Source organism: Pecten maximus, chromosome 14 (assembly GCF_902652985.1).
Source record: "Pecten maximus chromosome 14, xPecMax1.1, whole genome shotgun sequence".
Classification (NCBI taxonomy): domain Eukaryota; kingdom Metazoa; phylum Mollusca; class Bivalvia; order Pectinida; family Pectinidae; genus Pecten; species Pecten maximus.
In genome coordinates, this window is record NC_047028.1 from 17,470,852 (window position 1) to 17,490,985 (window position 20,134).

Sequence of the window (20,134 nt, forward strand, 5' to 3'; positions counted from 1 at the left end):
ACAACATGTTGGTCAGATTACCTTCAAATCTGACTCCCTGTGGAACACAACATATTGGTCACATTTTCCTGTCTAATCTGACATCAAAGGGCAAAAATATGAATTCAAAAATTCATATAACATACATTGTTTAGAAATAAAAACATCTGTTTTGAAATTTGAGTTGATATGAATTTGGTCCATGGTTGTGTTATATTATCACATGAGAAGGCCGCATGTCACTGTAGCTTGTAACGAGGAAAAAGAGGTTACAGAAATCTTTACAGAAAATGCGAGATGAAAGTCCTACTGCGTTCCTGCCCACGATAATACTCCTAGATCCTTCATCCCTGATCAAAGTGCCAAGTTTTTTAAAAGGGAAAGTGATAGAAAGAATTGCTTACCCAGAGGGGATTTATAAGGGGGCCCACATGGCCCAACCTGAATTCTTTCTGATTTTGTTTTTTCAAATGTCTTTCTCATAATTTCTTAAAAGTTTACCTTCTCCATTTAAGACTAGGGCATCCTTCCTTTAAGAAATGCTGGATTATAATGTATGAGTTATAGATAATTCCTTAGGGAGCCTGCCTGTTGTATATTCACAGATCTAGAATCCTCTTCCTGTGTGTTATAAATGACTGGAGTGACTCCCATTGTTAAAGTCAAGACTTGCCAAATGTATCGTATATACTGGTACAATAGGGTTTTGTGTGTCAGACATCTGAGAGTAGTTCGTTATCACAGGTGTTAAGTTACACAGGTGTGTCCTAGGGCCTCCATATATACGTACTAGTGTTTATATTCTGACTCGTTGATGATGAGACTTGTTGTGTTTACCTGTTGGAATGTGACCTCTAATTAATATGTATATATATATGTACAGCTAAAAATATGTCACATGAATTAAGGTGAATTTAACGCTTCCTTAGCCTTGGATATATGTGTGCTGTTTTTATTCGGGTTATATAGGGAAATGTTGCAGTTTGTGTCAAGGAGTCATAAAAAGCCTAAGGTAAATATGTGTATAAATATTTCTCTGAATTTAATTTTCCTGAAATTTCAGACTCTTTTGATGCTTTTGCAAAAAAACTCGAACATCATTATTTAAGAATCTCTTGGGGATTGTTTTTATAGGTTGTTAATTATAAATAGTGTTGTTTTGTTGTACATTTGTGTATACGTATGATATAAAAAGTTATAAAACTGACAAAGCAATGGTTGAAGGCTAGACATAATTAGCATGATCACATTCTTTAGATGCTTGTAGGTATAGATAGGAGCAGAGGTAGGTATAGATATCTTATGTTTACTGGAGTATTATAAAAACAGAAATGTGAAATACAGCAAAAGAATGCAATGACCTTAAGGATTGGAGTACTCATATGAAGGATGGAGGTACCCCCGGTACTAGTGGAGGACAGGGGTAGCTAGTGGAGGATGGGGGTACTAGTGGAGGATGGGGGTACTAGTGAGGATGGGGTACTAGTGGAGGATGGGGGTACTAGTGGAGGATGGGGGTACTAGTGGAGGACAGGGGTACTTGTGGAGGATGGGGGTACTAGTGGAGGATGGTACTAGTGGAGGATGGGGGTACCAGTGGATGACAAGGGTGCTAGTGGAGGACGGGGGTAGCTAATGAAGGATGGGGGTACTAGTGGAGGATGGGGGTACTAGTGAAGGATGGGGGTACTAGTGGAGGATGGGGGTACTAGTGGAGGATGGGGGTACTAGTGGAGGATGGGGGTACTAGTGGAGGACAGGGGTAGCTAGTGAAGGATGGGGGTACTAGTGCAGGATGGGGGTACTAGTGGAGGATGGGGGTACTAGTGGAGGATGGGGTACTAGTGGAGGACAGGGGTAGCTAGTGAAGGATGGGGGTACTAGTGCAGGATGGGGGTACTAGTGGAGGATGGGGGTGTGAGGGGCTAGTAGATGGGGATGGGGGGTACTAGTGGAGGATGGGGATGTTGGGGTACTAGTGGAGGATGGGGGTACTGTGAGGATGGGGGTACTAGTAGAGGTGGGGGTACTAGTGGGAGTGGGGGTCTAGTGGAGGATGGGGGTTAGGAATGGGGGTACTAGTAGAGGAATGGTGGTACTAGTGGAAGGATGGGGGTACCTGAGTAAGGTAGGGTACTAGTGGAGGATGGGGGTACTAGTGCAGGATGGGGGTACTAGTGGAGGATGGGGGTACTAGTAGAGGATGGGGGTACTAGTGGAGGATGGGGGTACTAGTGGAGGATGGGGGTACTAGTGGAGGATGGGGGTACTAGTGGAGGATGGGGGTACTAGTGGAGGATGGGGGTACTAGTGGAGGATGGGGGTACTAGTAGAGGATGGGGTACTAGTAGAGGATGGGGGTACTAGTGGAGGATGGGGGTACTAGTAGAGGATGGTACTAGTGGAGGATGGGGGTACTAGTGGAGGATGGTACTAGTGGAGGATGGGGGTACTAGTGGATGACAAGGGTGCTAGTGGAGGATGGGGGTACTAGTGGAGGATTGGGGTACTAGTGGAGGATGGGGGTACTAGTGGAGGATGGGGGTACTAGTGGAGGATTCAGTCAAATACTATTTCCTTCTCCTGAAATAAGCTCAACCCCTACTTTGTGTTGGCCACTGGGCTTTATGCAGTATAAATACGGTAAGAGGAGTGTGACTTGATGGTAGGGCAGAGGGACTTATGTTCACATGATGATCTCATGTTGGTAGATAAATTGATATAATAAAAAAGATAGGAGTCTAGATTTGAATCCCAGATTGAATGATGGTTGACAATATTTACATGTTTGCACCCTGGCATTTCAAGCGATTACACAGAATGTCTGTATCCAGACACTGACCAGTTATGTTAATGATATAAATTATCCTACATTATTTCAATTACCAATAATGCTGGATGTCTCATCTTGTTGGTGGCCCATTTATTGTGTTGACACCATCTGTGTTTACACATAATAAACCATACAGTACACACTTGTCTTTACAACTTGATTTATTTTGCGGAGACAGTGTATTTTGGATGATATTTTATCATCATGCATAGCGATAGATAATTATTTGTGATCATAAGAATTGTCTTCGACCAATTTGTATACTTTTTTAAACCAATGATTGAAATAGTACCTAATTAGGGCCTCATATTAGTTATATTTGTCTGTATACATTTCCCTTAATGTACTTTATCTGCCAGAAATTTTTATTTCTGTTGAATCTATTGATACATTGTGAAATATTGGTATGCAACCAGGGATATACACAAGGTCAAGGTCATATCCGTTCTAAAAATAGAACTGATAACTTGTTAACGATACAAGTGGTCATTTCTTACCTATTTGTTCATTTTTTAAGCATTATTTAAAATCTTATTCAGAATGGGGCAGAATTTCAGTCTTTGGAAGGGCACAGTATCCTTTTCTTAATTCAATAATGCCTTGTCGCCTTTTGTGCAGGTGGGTGGAACAAATAAAATGAAAACTTGTAACTATGGCAACAAGTATGTGTAAAGACAATAGAGTAGGAAAATATGAGTCCTGTTGAAAAAAACTGTTTTAACAACTTTGAGAGACAGATACCATTTAGATATATAATTTGATGTTTGGTTAGCTGTAAACAATTGAAAGACAAGTTTTTTCTCCGAAATACAATTGTTTTCTTTTTCTTTTTTTTCTCTATCTTTATATAATTATCATCAAATCATATATATCAGCTGATCTGTTTAACTTCCAAGACAAAAGATTTCCATTACCAACAAACGCAGAGAAGATCCAGTGAAACAGTTGTTGTTACAGAAACAAATTATGGGATGGAATTTATTTGGACCATCAGGTGGTTTATCCATTATACAAATACAAAGCCTCTTTCCATCCATCTTTTTATTGTAGATAAAGGCTGTGTGTAGTTTTTACCAGGCATGCTATCGTTATTTTCCATGAGTGTTTATTTTGTTTGTAGATAGGTCTGTACAAAGATCTATACACAATCTGTAAACAATAGCAGAAATCAGACCTGTGAAGAAGTATACTGACCATTTAACTTAATTAGCAGGTGCTCCAATTATAAACATTCCTTGTAACTGAAAAGAATTTCTGGAGTTTAGATCATTTTCAGATATATAAATAAATAAAAGTTGTTTTATAACTGTGTGGGCACATCTAGAAGATGTTGAAAAAAACAGTTAATCAGAAAAAATGGATTCCTTAAATGAAAATTTACAAAACTGCAATTTTGTTTCTATGAGCATATATATCATATCCGTTTATTCTGTTTCCTACTCTCTGAATATATGTTGGGTAGGCAGTATATCCTTTTGTCATGCTCCATTATATACAGAGTTACAGCCCTTTGATAAAAACATATCCTTGCCAAAATCTATGCAGTTCACCCAATACCAGGCAAATTGTATGTGTTGATGTTGGTTGTAAAACTCTTTTTAGAAGAAGGTATATATGCCACAGTAGAGTAGCATATGCCTTTAAATTAAAATTCAGAACTAATATTCAAGCTGACAAATCCCAATGCTGAAGATATTATTGATCATTATTAGAGCGTGGGAGATTTTTCCACAGGCAGCCGTTTTGTAATTAGGCAGAAAACAAGTAATCTGTCAATCAAATGGATGAAGACAAGACATAGGTCAGAGTGTCCTGATGTATTGTACAAGGGCCCCAGGTGTCAAATGTACTAGATATGTACATGAATTTACTCTGATATTTGAAGGCATCATATGAAGCATTGGGCATCTATTTCTGAAAAAGCATTTGATGCTAAGAAATGAAGATCTTACATGATTGGCTATTTTGTATGGAATTTATTAAATGAGTTCAATAATTTGTTGAACAAGTGTGATAAAACTCCTTATGTAAGATTATGTTTATCACATAACTCATATTTATGAAAATGTAAATGAAAACCTTCAAATTTGTTTTTTGAATATTTATAACGTGGAAGTAGTGCTATTACATACATGTCTAATGATATTTGTGACATAGCTGTCTTGTATGGTAGATTAGGCTAGTTACGGATAAGTGACAGTCTTACAGTTGTATCACTGTTTATTATGTACAAAGTTTTACCTGGCAGAAAGGTGTAATGATTGGCTGTTGGCACCATGATAAACCCTTTGGAATTTATTGTCTTTCTGATATAAAAAGTTTTTTGTTTTAATATTCTAATGCAAAATATATCTTCGAAAAACAAAGCTGAAATCTTTATTTCTTAATTACCTGATTGTTTGTGCATCAATCTACCAAAGCAGAGCCATACAAAAAAGACGTTTCAAAAACATAATTTTTGTATATCTCAAAGATTCTATTGAAGTTTACATTTTGATGTATAATCTTGACCTTGAAAGAAGATATAGGTAACTTGACCTTGGATATATATATGGATTGGGGATAGAATGTGACATATGATGGACAAATCTTGTGATGTATAACACACATGTATGGTAGATCTAGTCACCAGTAGTAGGATACTATATACAGGCTTATCAGTTGTAGGGTCTCATTCAGGCCACGACACAAAACTGACCACGACACAAAACTGACCACACACAAACCTGACCACACCACAAACCTGACCACACCACAAACCTGACCACACCACAAACCTAACCACATCACAAACCTGATTACATCACAAACCTGACCACATCACAAACCTGACCACACCACAAACCTGACCACACCACAAACCTGACCACACCACAAACCTGACCACACCACAAACTTGACCACACCACAACCTGCATGACCACACCACAAACCTGACCACATCACAAACCTGACCACATCACAAACCTGACCACACCACAAACCTGACCACACCACAAACCTGACCACATCACAAACCTGACCACATCACAAACCTACCACACCACAAACTTGACCACATCACAAACCTGACCATGAGACAAACCTGACCACATCACAAACCTGACCACATCACAAACCTACCACACCACAAACCTGACCACATCACAAACCTGACCATGAGACAAACCTGACACACCACAAACCTGACCACACCACAAACCTGACCACACCACAAACCTGACCATATCACAAATCTGACCACACCACAAACCTGACCATATCACAAATCTGACCACACCACAAACCTGACCATATCACAAATCTGACCACACCACAAACCTGACCATATCACAAATCTGACCACATCACAAACCTGACCACACCACAAACCTGGCCACACCAAAAACCTGACCACATAACAAACTTGACTACACCACAAACCTGGCCACACCAAAAAAACCTGACCACATAACAAACTTGACGACACCACAAACCTGACCACATCACAAACCTGACATAACTACAAACCTGACCACATCACAAATCAGAATTTGTTTTGTTTGTCCCAGTGACAGCTAAGCCTATGTAAAAATGGTGTCCTCAGATGATGGGCCATTCAAGGCTATAGTGCTATCCCACTGACATGTCATTAGTTTGATATTGTCAGCATTACAACCCCACCTGGTCACAGCTGAACATCAAGGAGAAATCAGCCAGTACTGTGTACTGATACCACAGGTCTTGGTGTACTATGTTAATAAATGAAGTAATGCCATGAGGCTTAATGGCATAAAAAATAGTTAGAGATAAATATAAAAAATACAGATGTTACAAGTGGATACAACTTCTTTATTTAAATCTTTTCTCTGACTGAAATAGAGGGCACAATTATGTTTCAAATATCACCAATGTCTGATTTTCACTCCAATGTTTCTGATTTCAGCAACGCCCAAAGACAGTTGCTCCTGTTGATTATGAAAACTATGTGACGAAGAACAAATCCATTCTCCACAATGATCCACAGAGAGAAATGCTTACATTCCCCCATGACGATGTTGTCATTCCAGTAAGTCTTTTTAATATAACTTTACAATATATATTTATGAAAGGATTATATTATAAGGTGAGATAAATACAATCATAAAAGTTTGTTTTCAAAAGTTTTCAAAACATTCATATTACATGATTTAAGGTAAAGTTTATCAAGTTCAAACTGAGGCTAAGAAAAGGATGATTACTTATTGAAGAAATACTGTTTTTCTTGCAGCCTCCCACCCCTGCCAAAAGGATGCGAACAGTCCAGAGTTCGGTGCCAGTGTCTGCCTCACAGGAAGCCACCAGCCTGTTGGTCTGTGAGGCTATTAAGTCCTACACGGACAGCTGTCACATGGTCAAATACAAATACAGCAAGTACTCTGGCTCCTACCAACAGTTACCATGGTAAGTAATGTTACCTAGCAACAGTTACCGTGGTAAGTAAGGTTACCTATCATCAGTTACCATGGTAAGTAATGTTACCTAGCAACAGTTACCGTGGTAAGTAAGGTTACCTATCATCAGTTACCATGGTAAGTAACGCTACCTAGCAACAGTTACCATGGTAAGTAAGGTTACCTACCAACTGTTTCCATGGTAAGTAACGCTACCTAGCAACAGTTACCATGGTAATTAAGGCTACCTAGCAACAGTTACCATGGTAAGTAATGCTACCTATCAACATTTACCTTGGTTAATGTTACCTAGCAACATTTACCATGTTAAGTAAGATTACCTAGTAGCAGTTATAATGGTAAGTAAAGTTAAATAGCAACAGTTTCCATGGTAAGTAAGGTTACCTATCAACAGTTACCATGGTAAGTAAGGTTACCTATCAACAGTTTCCATGGTAAGTCAGGTCACCTAGCAAACTTACCATCATGGTAATTAAGAAGACCTAACAACAATAACCATGGTAAGTTAGGTTAACATAGCAACAGTTACTATGGTAATCTAGGTCACATAGCAACAGTTACTATGGTAATCTAGGTCACATAGCAACAGTTACTATGGTAATCTAGGTCACATAGCAACAGTTTCCATGAAAAGTAAGACCATCTATCAACGGTTATCATGGATAGCAATGTCATATAGCAATAGTTATCATGGTAGGTCACCTAAAAAGCTACATAGTAACAGTTGACATTATAAAGCAATCCAGCTGTGCTTTCCTTGGTAAGGTATGGTAACTAAATAACAATAAGTTATCAAGTGAAGCACCTAGCAACAGCAATTGAGGTTTGTTAGGCCGTCTAACATTTAACCATAATAACTTGGGCCACCTAGTTACAGTAAGTAGTAAGTGGTCTCCCTTAACTTAATATTTACCACAGTAAATGGTACTCTGTCAATATCAAGTATATAACCTAGTATCAGATACATAACGTTTCATCTGCTTCAGACTAAAAAATTGAAACAACAAAATAGTTGTCAAATATATATGATAACAGAGATGTATTTAACAAATACATACAAGCCGTTATAACAATGGTGTATTGTATTATTTTTCAGTGTGAAGAAACCAGATCCATTACCTAAACATGTGTTTGAAATAGATGCGGAGGAAGAAGAAAAGGAAGATGTATGTGTTTTGTCATTTTATAATCTCTATGATGAAATATTCTTAAATCAATGTTTGGACAGATACATGGACAATTTACTGCTGAGGATATTTTTGTCAGAGGGTGAATTCTTTTTGGGCAAAATATCAGTGTGAAGCTGTATGTATTTATCCATGATAGATAAAGCAGAAAATATTGGGATCCAGTTAATTGTGTTGGAACTTGTTCAAATTTTTATGATTTTAAGGTTATTTCATAGTTTCAGGATTTATTAAAGTAATTTCATAGTCTCATGTTGTTTTGAATTATAAAACATTGCCTTAGATTTCCTGATGTTATTTCTTCAAAATCTATTTCCATAGAAAATGAACCACAGATGTGTTTAATGTTTTATTGATATGATAAATGCCTTGTATTTGATCGTATTCCAGGACATGTCTAATCGAAGCTCCATGGCAACTACGATTGCCAAGGAAGGATGGTTATTCAAGGGGCCAGATGGAGGAAAAGAGAACATCATCAGCTTCACAAGGGTAATTATTTAGAGTTATCTGCCCTTGACTGTTAAGTGCCAGACAGACCAAACATCCTTTCTACTTGTAAGGATTTTTATTTTGTATTAATTGTACTATTATTTCTTTTGATATGAATAAAATACTTGTATTTTGAAGTACATTGCTGTATTTTGATTGAAAATACTTTAGAATGAAAATTGACTGTTATTGCAAATGAAATGATGGTTTTTTGATTTTCAGCAATTTAAACGACGTTTCTTTGCCCTCAAACAAGAATCAGATTTTTCCTATGTGATGAACATCTACAAAGATGACCGCAAGCTGGACACTAAGGGAGCCATATTTCTGGACCTAGCAACAGAGGCATGCAAGGCAAGTACCTGTCTGGAAGCAGAAGTTACTGTGTTTATCTTGTAATATACATTTGTTTTCCCAATGTACGATGGCTTCCATGGCCTCTGAATGGTTAAGCATTAGCAGGTGGTTTATGTAATGAATTCAACACTGACCTTCTGAATGCAACCTTAACCTTACAGAAATGTCTGTACTGTAATTTCTAAATGTTGTTTGTTTTGCTGTTTAGAACCCCAAGAAGGGCAAGTACTGTTTCGAGTTGAAGATGCAGGAGAAAGCTTCCTACTCATTCGCAGCTGAAAATGACACTGAATGTAATGCATGGATACAGACCCTCAACAAGGTCATCAATGCTGCAGAGACAGCCTCCAATATATCCATGGACAGAATCAAAGGTCAGTAGGTCAAAGGTTACAGAATCAATCATAGGAACAATCATTAGGTCAAAGATTACAGAATCAATCATTTGAGCACCCAGTAGGACAGAGGTTACAGAATCAATCATTGGAACAGTCAGAAGGTCAAAGGTTACAGAATAAATCATTGGAGCACCCAGTAGGACAGAGGTTACAGAATCAATCATTGGAACAGTCAGAAGGTCAAAGGTTACAGAATAAATCATTGGAGCACCCAGTAGGACAGAGGTTACAGAATCAATCATTGGAACAGTCAGTAGGTCAAAGGTTACAGAATAAATCATTTGAACAATCAGTAGGTCAAAGGTTACAGATTATTAGGACGGATCTAAAGTCAGCTGGTGAAAAGATAGAGAACATATCCCCTTGGACATGGTCAGTACTTTAAAGGTGAAGGAGCCAATCATCAGAATAGAGGTCAGTTTGTCTAGGGGACTTGTTTCCTTGGATAAGACAAAGGTCAGAAGGTCAGTTGTTACAGAATAAATGATTGGAGAGTACCATAGGTGAAAGGTCATTTGCTCAACACTTATAGAATATCTATCAGAACAGGATCTAATGTCATAAGGTCAAAGGTTACAGAATGTTTCCATCAGAAGGACCAATTGTTGCTGTACTCTATTGTTAAAGCTATTCAACCTTCAAAGGTCACATGAACAGGGATATACATTGTGGTCTCAGTATCCAAGGATATTTGATTGGAGGAAATTGTCCTGTTATGGAGATGAATCTGCACATTTCACATTCATTGAAAATTAGTATCAATTTAACATCATTTAACAGTTTAAAAATATGTAAAATTTCAGTGACCTTGTCAAGCCATCATATTTTATTTGATTGTTTTGTGTGTTACAGAGGAAACAAGTACGCCAGAGAAGTCCAGTGATAAGATAGAGCATAGCATGCATCCAGAACTACAGAAGGTAGGAGGTTTAGTAAAGTTTACGTTAGAGATAGGATGGGGGAGATAGGATGGGGAAGGAGATTTGAGTAGGGAAGCAGAAAGTGGAATAGTACAAGAGATTAGGGCAGAGAAGGAAGTAGTAATGGGAAGTGGATTATGGTGGGAGGGGTTAAGCAGAATGGGGGTGGGGGCAGGAGGTACGAGGTGGTATGGATACAGAATGGGGGTGGGGGCAGGAGGTACGAGGTGGTATGGATACAGAATGGGGGTGGGGCAGGAGGTACGAGGTGGTATGGATACAGAATGGGGGTAGGGGCAGGAGGTACGAGGTGGTATTGATACAGAATGGGGGTGGGGGCAGGAGGTACGAGGTGGTGTGGATACAGAATGGGGGTAGGGGCAGGAGGTACGAGGTGGTATGGATACAGAATGGGGGTAGGGGCAGGAGGTATGAGGTGGTATGGATACAGAATGGGGGTAGGGGCAGGAGTTACGAGGTGGTGTGGATACAGAATGGGGGTAGGGGCAGGAGGTAAGAGGTGGTGTGGATACTGTATAGTTGTTTAATTTCGCGGGGTGAAAATTTCGCGTTTTTCTGTTCAGGACTATTTCGCGGGGAGAAAATTTCGTGTATTTTCAATTTCTTACAAACATGAATTATATAGGGAAATAGTAGAAATTATACTTACGATGTACACATTTTATGTGACTCTAATATGATATCGTGAAACAGTAGAAACTACATGTATACTTACGATGTACATGTTCTGCTTAACAATATGCTTTAAATAAAGATTGTTTATTATTCATTGTCATAGTGGTCACTCATCACAAGGTGAAAAATATTCACGGGTATTTAATTTCACGGACATTACCTTGACCGCGAATATAGCGAAATTAAATCCCCCGTGAATAAAAGCAACTATACAGTACAGAGGAGGACCAGGGCAAGTGGTCGGAGGAGGAATGGGTGGAGGAGGGGGTGGGACAGGAGGTAGGAGGTGGTATGAGAGGAGAAGGAGGGGGTATGGGTGGAGGAGGGGATGGGGATGGGGATGGGGGTGGTAGATTAGGGAAGGATAGAAGATGTAGGATTCAGTGGGTGGGGAAGGGTGATAAGACAGGATTTGGGCAGGAAATATTTACCATCATAATGAAGAGAATGGTTTGAGAAAAAGAATATCAAACTTGTTTCCATTTTTCATCCGACTTTTATAATAACCACCCCTCAAATTCCTATGTATAAAACAAAAATATTCTCTGTGATCTTTTCTTCTATTTCTATTTATTTTTTTACCCTTACTGCATAAACAGATGTGGCATTTTAGTGAGATTGCCCTTTAAAAATGAATGATGTCATCATATGACTTGTGTGTGTGAAAACACTAAAAACTGTGAGGTACATTTGAGAACTGTATGGTTATATATTTTTCATTAAAACTTTGACGTGATTAGGTATATTTGAGAACTGTATGGTTATATATTTTTCATTACAGTATAACCGTGAGACTGATTCAACTCTCGCCAAATCCAGACAGGATGGGAGACAGAATCTCTTCAGGGTTTACCCTCATATGAACGTAAGGGGGACTAAGTCATGTATGAAGGAGATACTTAGATAATTTGTAAATTGTTATTAGAGATCCAGGGTTCATTCTTTAAACCAATCATCATTAAAACTAGACACAGTTCAGTAAGTGGATATATGAAAGATTTTGGGATCAAAATTCCAAGGTTTGTAGACACCGGATTATTTTTTTAACTTCCAAGATGAATAATATGAAAATAAATCAATAAGTTATAATGATAAATCACAATGTTTCACTCACAATCGATTGAAGACTACTTTCCTTTAGGTTAAAAACTTATGTTACTATAGTAATCTGTAGTCCCAGGTTATATGTCCTAGTGAAGCCACATAGAAACAGGGTCCTTAGTTGCATTAGTGTTACCGTAGTAAACATTAGTGTATGTTTTAGTCTGTCAATTCTCCCCATTGATCCCTAAGGTTTTTGATGATCTCAGTTACTTAGACAGAAGAAGTTTGACCGTAGGTAATTATAACTTGCGATTGCAGAGGTGTGTGATGGATGATGAGGATGAAGAAGAAGACGGCGATGAGATCGCTGTTTATCCTCCACAATACCGCGAGCGATTCATGCTGCGGTTACTGGATTTCAAACTCAAACTCCAATTTAACCTTGGAGATGAGTTGAAGTGTGGAAACAAATTGGTTAATGTAAGTATTTCTACTAGTACTTAAAAATCATATGGTCATGTTTAGGGATGACTTCTTAACCTCAAAGGCATACAAATGTATCATCTTAAGATTTATGTCAGTATTAAAGAACAATAAAAAGTTTCTTAGAGCAAATAATGATGATGATGCTAAAGTTAGAGACATCAAAAACTAAAACTGACCTGCTGAACCCATCGTAGCACGGGATCTTATTGTATACAAGTTAGCTATTTTCCCTTTTATGTCCCTGCTACTGTTGTGAAAGAGATTTAAAGTTTTCTGTCCATCCTGTCGGTCCGTACCTGATGTCTGTTTTGTCTGGTTAGATTTTGGACTTGACTCCATTTCTTTTAATAATGCTTGTCACATCAATATCAAATTGTTACGCAGGTTTTAATTTGAGAATATAATGGCCCATGGCCATTGTTTATATTTATCTGAATTTTGGTTTGTGGCTTGTAAGGACATGCTACATTTCAAGTTTACATGTCACTGTGTTACTGACAGAGCTATGGTCTTGTTGGAGACACATATTAAATATGCTTCTTTTCATTAGTATTTTTCAGAATTATTTTTAAATTTGATATTCTATTATTTTCAAAAATTTGTACATTTCAGCCTGAGCCGTTCTTTTTGACGTTCTGTCTTTATGATGCTAAAGAGGGAAGGAAGATATCCGAGGATTTCCACATGGACCCTAACGACCCCCAGATCAAAGACATGATTCCCTCAGATGTTCTCCATGCCTCCGATCGACTACATACAGTGGAGGGCAAGACCTCCTCTCCAGACCTCAGGGGACTGGATGAAAAGTGGATCCTAGCTCAGAACAGACAGGTATAGGGCTAAAAGGCTGGGGAAGGGGAGGGTTTTGAACCGCTCTGATAAGTATTACAAGGGTTAAAATGGATACACTGGGAATGGAGTGGAAAGTTTTGAACCGCTCTGATAAGTATTACAAGGGTTAAAATGGAAACACTGGGAATGGAGGGGAAGTTTGTGGCCATTCTTTGGAGGATTAGATGGAGTCAACACAGAAATATTAGGCTGAAGGAAGTTTGTAGTAATTATTTGGAATGCAGGTTTTCTTTGTCATAAATTTGATATTATGATGTAATACAGGGTGTGTTTTCTGTGTCGTTTACCTGATGTTTTATTGTATTACAGGGTGTGTTTTCTGAGACGTTTATCCGATGTTTTATTTCATTACAGGGTGTGTTTTCCGTAATATGCTGCCACTCTGAGGTTTACCTGTTTGTAAGGATAGAAAAGGTCTTACAGGGTCCACTCTCCCAGGCCACAGACACGTACCTCAAGGTCGGTGAGGCTGGGCGTACAGCCGCAAAACAGTATAAACAAATGAAACAGCTGTGCAATAACATTGGTCATTACAGAATGCCATTTGGTTGGGCGGCAAGGTAGGCATTTAACTCTACCTGAATATACCTAAACTATAACTATAATAACATTTGAAAAAATATTAAAATTGTAAAATATTTTTAGCATTTAATATTTTGTTTTAGGGTTTAAATGCAATCGGAAAGTGAAGGATATAATAGAAATCAGTCTGGAAATGTTAAATTAATTCATGAATTAAAATCGCACTGCAACAATAGATATGGTTTTGCTATTATCATGTGATGCTTCATTTTCAGACAACTTGTGTCATCTAATTATGGTCCGTCTGAACTCAAGATCTACAGACATGAGGGGTCGAAACTATCCGAGGAAGATATCATCAAACATCTACAAGATCTCAGAAAGTAGGAAATACAACCAAAATTCTGCCATAGGAAGCTTCACAATTACTGTTATATAAAATCTTATATATCATGTCATCATATCAATTAACGTTACAGACTTATTAGAAAGTTAGCCATAAACTAACAATTATAAATGGCACCTGGTCGACGAATAGGTAGGATTAATATAAATATGAAGTAGAGGGGGATAAATCATAGTCTAGTGCAGGGTAGTCAAAGAATAGCGGTTCAAGTTCAATATCTAAGATTAATTTACAAAGAATATTATAAGGAAGTGGTTTGAGCCAAGAGGACAGTTAAAAGGGTACAGAGTATTTTAGTAAAAATATGGGTTCAAGTACTAAAGCCATTACTTGTTTAATCATTATTTAGTGTGATACTTTCTGTGCCAAATGACATATATGTTAAAATCATGTGTATTTTCATTATTATACAATTATTTTTCTATGTAAATTATCATAAAAACATATATCTTACAATTCTTAATGACCCACAGTATGAAATCTCCCTCACTTTTTGTTCCATGTTAAAGTTTTTTTGTTTTTTTTTAAAATATTTTTACTAAATTTACATACCGGTATTTCTTTTTTGTTTCAGACCAGAAAAACAGGGAAAACTACAGGAAATTCCTGCTACGTTTAAAATCAGTCTCCATAAACTTGCGTTGGAACAGCCTCTCTCAAGTAATTATCACTTAAAAGTCCCTAGACAGCCAATACAGTGTCATCACAGATCTAATCATTTCATTTGTTCTTAGCAACTTACAGGAAAAGGAAAAATATTAAAGATACTGTTAATATATATATATTTCCATATTTCCTATCAATGTAAAGTGCCTGAAGATATAATGAAAGCACTCATGCCTTACAGATCAACATGTTTTTAATACTATTATGGTTTATATATTACCATATACATGTGTGTGTGTGTACTTACTAACAATAATATCTGAATTTCAGATTCCTTGACAACATCGCTGATGCCGGTGAAACCATTTCCAGTGCCTCCCCCAGACCCGCCTGCGATAGAGATTGACGAGTTTGTGCCAGATAAGGGTCACTTGTGTGACACGTTTGACAGTTACAAAAATAATCTCTTTGTCTACCCAGTGTGTCTCAAGTATGAACATCAGAAATCCTTCCCCAAGGCTCGGAACATTTCTTGTTGTGTGGAAGTGCGTGATTCTGATGAGGATGGTACTCTTCCTTTAAAGGTACATGTGTATATACTTAAGGCTGTATGCTACCTTTCACATGATGCATGACAATTTTCCTTCAAATAGATCTGAAGATGAAACAGAACAGGAAAAGCAAGATGAACATTACATCATATTTAGTATATTTTATTTATGCTAAGATGATTTGTAAATCATTATCTAGTTATGACATCACAGTAATTTAAGCTAAGATGTTATGTTAATCTTTATCTAGTAATGTTATTAGAATTATTTACACAAAGATAATTTGTAAATTTTTATCCAGTAATGATATTACAATTATTTATACTTAGATACTTTGTAAACCTTTGTTTTGTTATGACGTTACGATTGTTTTTTTTTCTTGGAAGAAAATGCTGCTTGTATCTGATTTGGTTTAGATAATTTGATTGACAAACTAATCCACCAACTGAATATTATCCCCATCAGTGTATCTATGCACGGCCGGAGGTTGGAGTTTACACGACGGTGTCCAGCACTGCCATTCTACATCATCAGACAATGCCAGACTATTTGGAGGAGGTAAAATTATATGTCTCCCCACTTTTTAATGGAATATCTAAAATCAACCATGATTTTGAGTTTTTTTCTTCTTTTTTTTTTGATAATATATAGAATTTAATAATCAGTAATACTGGATGGGATTTCATGTCTTTGAAGTTGAGTTCTTGAATATAAATTTAGACCTTTCGCGTTTTGAAATGTGAGATTAAAAACTGATTATTAATAAATTTCTGAACCTTGTACATTTTATGATATGATCTTAACCTTCAGATTTTTACTGACAGTGTTTGAGCTTTAATAAACTTTCTCAGAATTTGTTGACGCATTAAACTTGAGATTTCTTCTTAAAACCTTGTACAGATCTTGTGAGTGCATCCAATAATGGATGGGAGGGATATCACCCATCCCTCTGACTGCCTGTGGTATAAGAAATTAGGACGAAAGTGAATCTTGACAATTTGACTGACTTTGTCCCATTGCTGAATAGTGAACCGTATCCAAAGCTCTATCAGTCGATTTCTTTGTTTGACCAATTAATTAAATGCCTTAAAAAAACTTGCAACACTGTGTTAAAGATCATCATTTTTCCCTGTAGGATTTTATGAATATTTTATTATCTGATGTTCAATTCTGTTAACTACAGATGAAGATAGCCCTACCGATACAGCTAACAGACAGACATCATCTACTCTTCCGATTCTACCACGTCAGCTGTGAGGGGTCAAAGTCCAGTATTCGATCATCAAATACCTCACAGAAAAAGAAGGACAACATAGAAAGCCCTGTGGGATATGCTTGTCTGCCTATTCTGGCCAGTGGAAGGTACAGTATATCTCACATACAAGCTAGGTGTCTGACTGTACTGGTCAGTAGAAGGTATGGTATATCTCACATACAAGCTAGGTTCTCTGACTGTACTGGTCAGTAGATGGTACAGTATATCTCACATACAAGCTAGGTGTCTGACTGTACTGGTCAGTAGAAGGTATGGTATATCTCACATACAAGCTAGGTGTCTGACTGTACTGGTCAGTGGAAGGTACGGTATATCTCACATACAAGCTAGGTGTCTGACTGTACTGGTCAGTAGAAGGTATGGTATATCTCACATACAAGCTAGGTGTGTGACTGTACTGGTCAGTGGAAGGTACGGTATATCTCACATACAAGCTAGGTGTCTGACTGTACTGGTCAGTAGACGGTACAGTATATCTCACATACAAGCTAGGTGTCTGACTGTACTGGTCAGTGGAAGGTACAGTATATCTCACATACAAGCTAGGTGTCTGACTGTACTGGTCAGTGGAAGGTATGGTATATCTCACATACAAGCTAGGTGTCTGACTGTACTGGTCAGTAGACGGTACAGTATATCTCACATACAAGCTAGGTGTCTGACTGTACTGGTCAGTAGATGGTACAGTATATCTCACATACAAGCTAGGTGTCTGACTGTACTGGTCAGAGGAAGGTATGGTATATCTCACATACAAGCTAGGTGTCTGACTGTACTGGTCAGTAGAAGGTACAGTATATCTCACATACAAGCTAGGTGTCTGACTGTACTGGTCAGTAGAAGGTATGGTATATCTCACATACAAGCTAGGTGTCTGACTGTACTGGTCAGTGGAAGGTATGGTATATCTCACATACAAGCTAGGTGTCTGACTGTACTGGTCAGTGGAAGGTACAGTATATCTCACATACAAGCTAGGTGTCTGACTGTACTGGTCAGTGGAAGGTATGGTATATCTCACATACAAGCTAGGTGTCTGACTGTACTGGTCAGTAGAAGGTACGGTATATCTCACATACAAGCTAGGTGTCTGTCTGTACTGACCAGTGGAAGGTATGGTATATCTCACATACAAGCTAGGTGTCTGACTGTACTGGTCAGTAGACGGTACAGTATCTCACATACAAGCTAGGTGTCTGACTGTACTGGTCAGTAGATGGTACAGTATATCTCACATACAAGCTAGGTGTCTGACTGTACTGACCAGTGGAAGGTATGGTATATCTCACATACAAGCTAGGTGTCTGACTGTACTGGTCAGTAGAAGGTATGGTATATCTCACATACAAGCTAGGTGTCTGACTGTACTGGTCAGTGGAAGGTTTGGTATATCTCACATACAAGCTAGGTGTCTGACTGTACTGGTCAGTAGAAGGTACAGTATATCTCACATACAAGCTAGGTGTCTGACTGTACTGGTCAGTGGAAGGTATGGTATATCTCACATACAAGCTAGGTATCTGACTGTACTGGTCAATAGAAGGTATGGTATATCTCACATACAAGCTAGGTGTCTGACTGTACTGGTCAGTGGAAGGTACAGTATATCTCACATACAAGCTAGGTGTCTGACTGTACTGGTCAGTGGAAGGTATGGTATATCTCACATACAAGCTAGGTGTCTGACTGTACTGGTCAATAGAAGGTATGGTATATCTCACATACAAGCTAGGTGTCTGACTGTACTGGTCAGTGGAAGGTACAGTATATCTCACATACAAGCTAGGTGTCTGACTGTACTGGTCAGTGGAAGGTATGGTATATCTCACATACAAGCTAGGTATCTGACTGTACTGGTCAATAGAAGGTATGGTATATCTCACATACAAGCTAGGTGTCTGACTGTACTGGTCAGTGGAAGGTACAGTATATCTCACATACAAGCTAGGTGTCTGACTGTACTGGCCAGTGGAAGTTATTTGGGGCTTGTTGTTAATAATTATGGAAAGAATTATTTTTCTCTTAAATAAACATAAATAGAAGTACATTGTAATAGTATCCATGTCTGTCTTTCTACATTTCCTTATTCCCTCTTTCATTTGTTACCCTTCAATTTCCTCAATTTCCAGGTTCACTATCACAATCATGAACAGTTAATTTTTCTTTCTTTCTTTAATTAGTTCCCTAAAAAAAAAAGGGGGGTGGGGCTATAGTTTTCCTCATTGTCCTGTATGTATGTACGTAACACCAAAGTTTGTCAGTGCTCGAGCGGTTTCATTCCTTGAGGGATTTGGATAAAACTTAATGAGTTAAAGGATCCTTTAGCAATACTCGGTATGCTAGTTATACATGAGATATTACCAACAGTGTAGACGGACAATACTTATATTACAGGGTGGCGGTGGGAGAACAGACACTGCCCGTCACAGTGAACCTACCTCCAGGTTACCTGTCACACGAGGCCATGGGAGGAACACGTGGGGTGAGTGGTTAAAGTTACCCATTACCAGCAATGTTCAGTCAGCATTATCTCAAACTATTTTCTTGATAAGTAACTTTGAAGTTTTCAAAAATGATCATAGATAGCTGCCATGTTGTTTGAGGTAGAAATTTTGATGAAGAATGAAATTTACTTTACAATAATATTTGTATTGAAGTACTACATGATTAACTTAATCATTTATGTAAAATTAAGGACAAAGACTGCTACACAGGTAGATGAATTTATATGAATATTTTTTTATAATGGAGCTGTTTCTTTGTAGTCATCTGGTCCTGACCTGAAGTTTGTTGATGGCGGAAAATGCATCTTTAAGATAAAAGTTCATCTCATGTCTACAGTTTATACCAAGGTAACACTACAATATACGCAAACAGAAAATTTATCAGAGGTTAACAAAAGGTGTTCTCTATAACCCTCTGTTCTGATATGTGTCGACACTGTTCAATTAGCATTTTGGAAGTGGGACGATTGGTTGGCTTGTAGTCAGTATAATGTAACCGGGTGGGGTGTCCTGCTGGGTGTCTTTGGCATTATACTTCAGTGAGTTAGCACTATAAATTGGCAAATGTTCCGGACTATCACAAGGAGACTTA

The 20,134-nt window shown here is 38.0% G+C and overlaps 1 protein-coding gene across 5 annotated transcripts in view; it reads left to right on the forward strand.

The window, feature by feature from the left end:
- The window catches only part of LOC117342759 (dedicator of cytokinesis protein 9-like), a 135,972-nt gene that overhangs the window by 27,012 nt on the left and 88,826 nt on the right, over positions 1-20,134 (forward strand). For all 5 annotated transcript variants that reach the window (XM_033904998.1, XM_033904997.1, XM_033904999.1 and 2 more), the window contains exons 2-19: positions 6,738-6,860; positions 7,062-7,234; positions 8,342-8,411; positions 8,823-8,924; positions 9,147-9,278; positions 9,490-9,655; positions 10,532-10,599; positions 12,077-12,160; positions 12,658-12,819; positions 13,438-13,656; positions 14,032-14,237; positions 14,475-14,582; positions 15,180-15,265; positions 15,542-15,795; positions 16,228-16,320; positions 16,946-17,124; positions 19,433-19,520; positions 19,804-19,890. In XM_033904998.1, the coding sequence (XP_033760889.1) occupies positions 6,738-6,860; positions 7,062-7,234; positions 8,342-8,411; positions 8,823-8,924; positions 9,147-9,278; positions 9,490-9,655; positions 10,532-10,599; positions 12,077-12,160; positions 12,658-12,819; positions 13,438-13,656; positions 14,032-14,237; positions 14,475-14,582; positions 15,180-15,265; positions 15,542-15,795; positions 16,228-16,320; positions 16,946-17,124; positions 19,433-19,520; positions 19,804-19,890 (2,400 nt within the window). The remainder of the gene's footprint in view (positions 1-6,737; positions 6,861-7,061; positions 7,235-8,341; positions 8,412-8,822; positions 8,925-9,146; positions 9,279-9,489; positions 9,656-10,531; positions 10,600-12,076; positions 12,161-12,657; positions 12,820-13,437; positions 13,657-14,031; positions 14,238-14,474; positions 14,583-15,179; positions 15,266-15,541; positions 15,796-16,227; positions 16,321-16,945; positions 17,125-19,432; positions 19,521-19,803; positions 19,891-20,134) is intronic.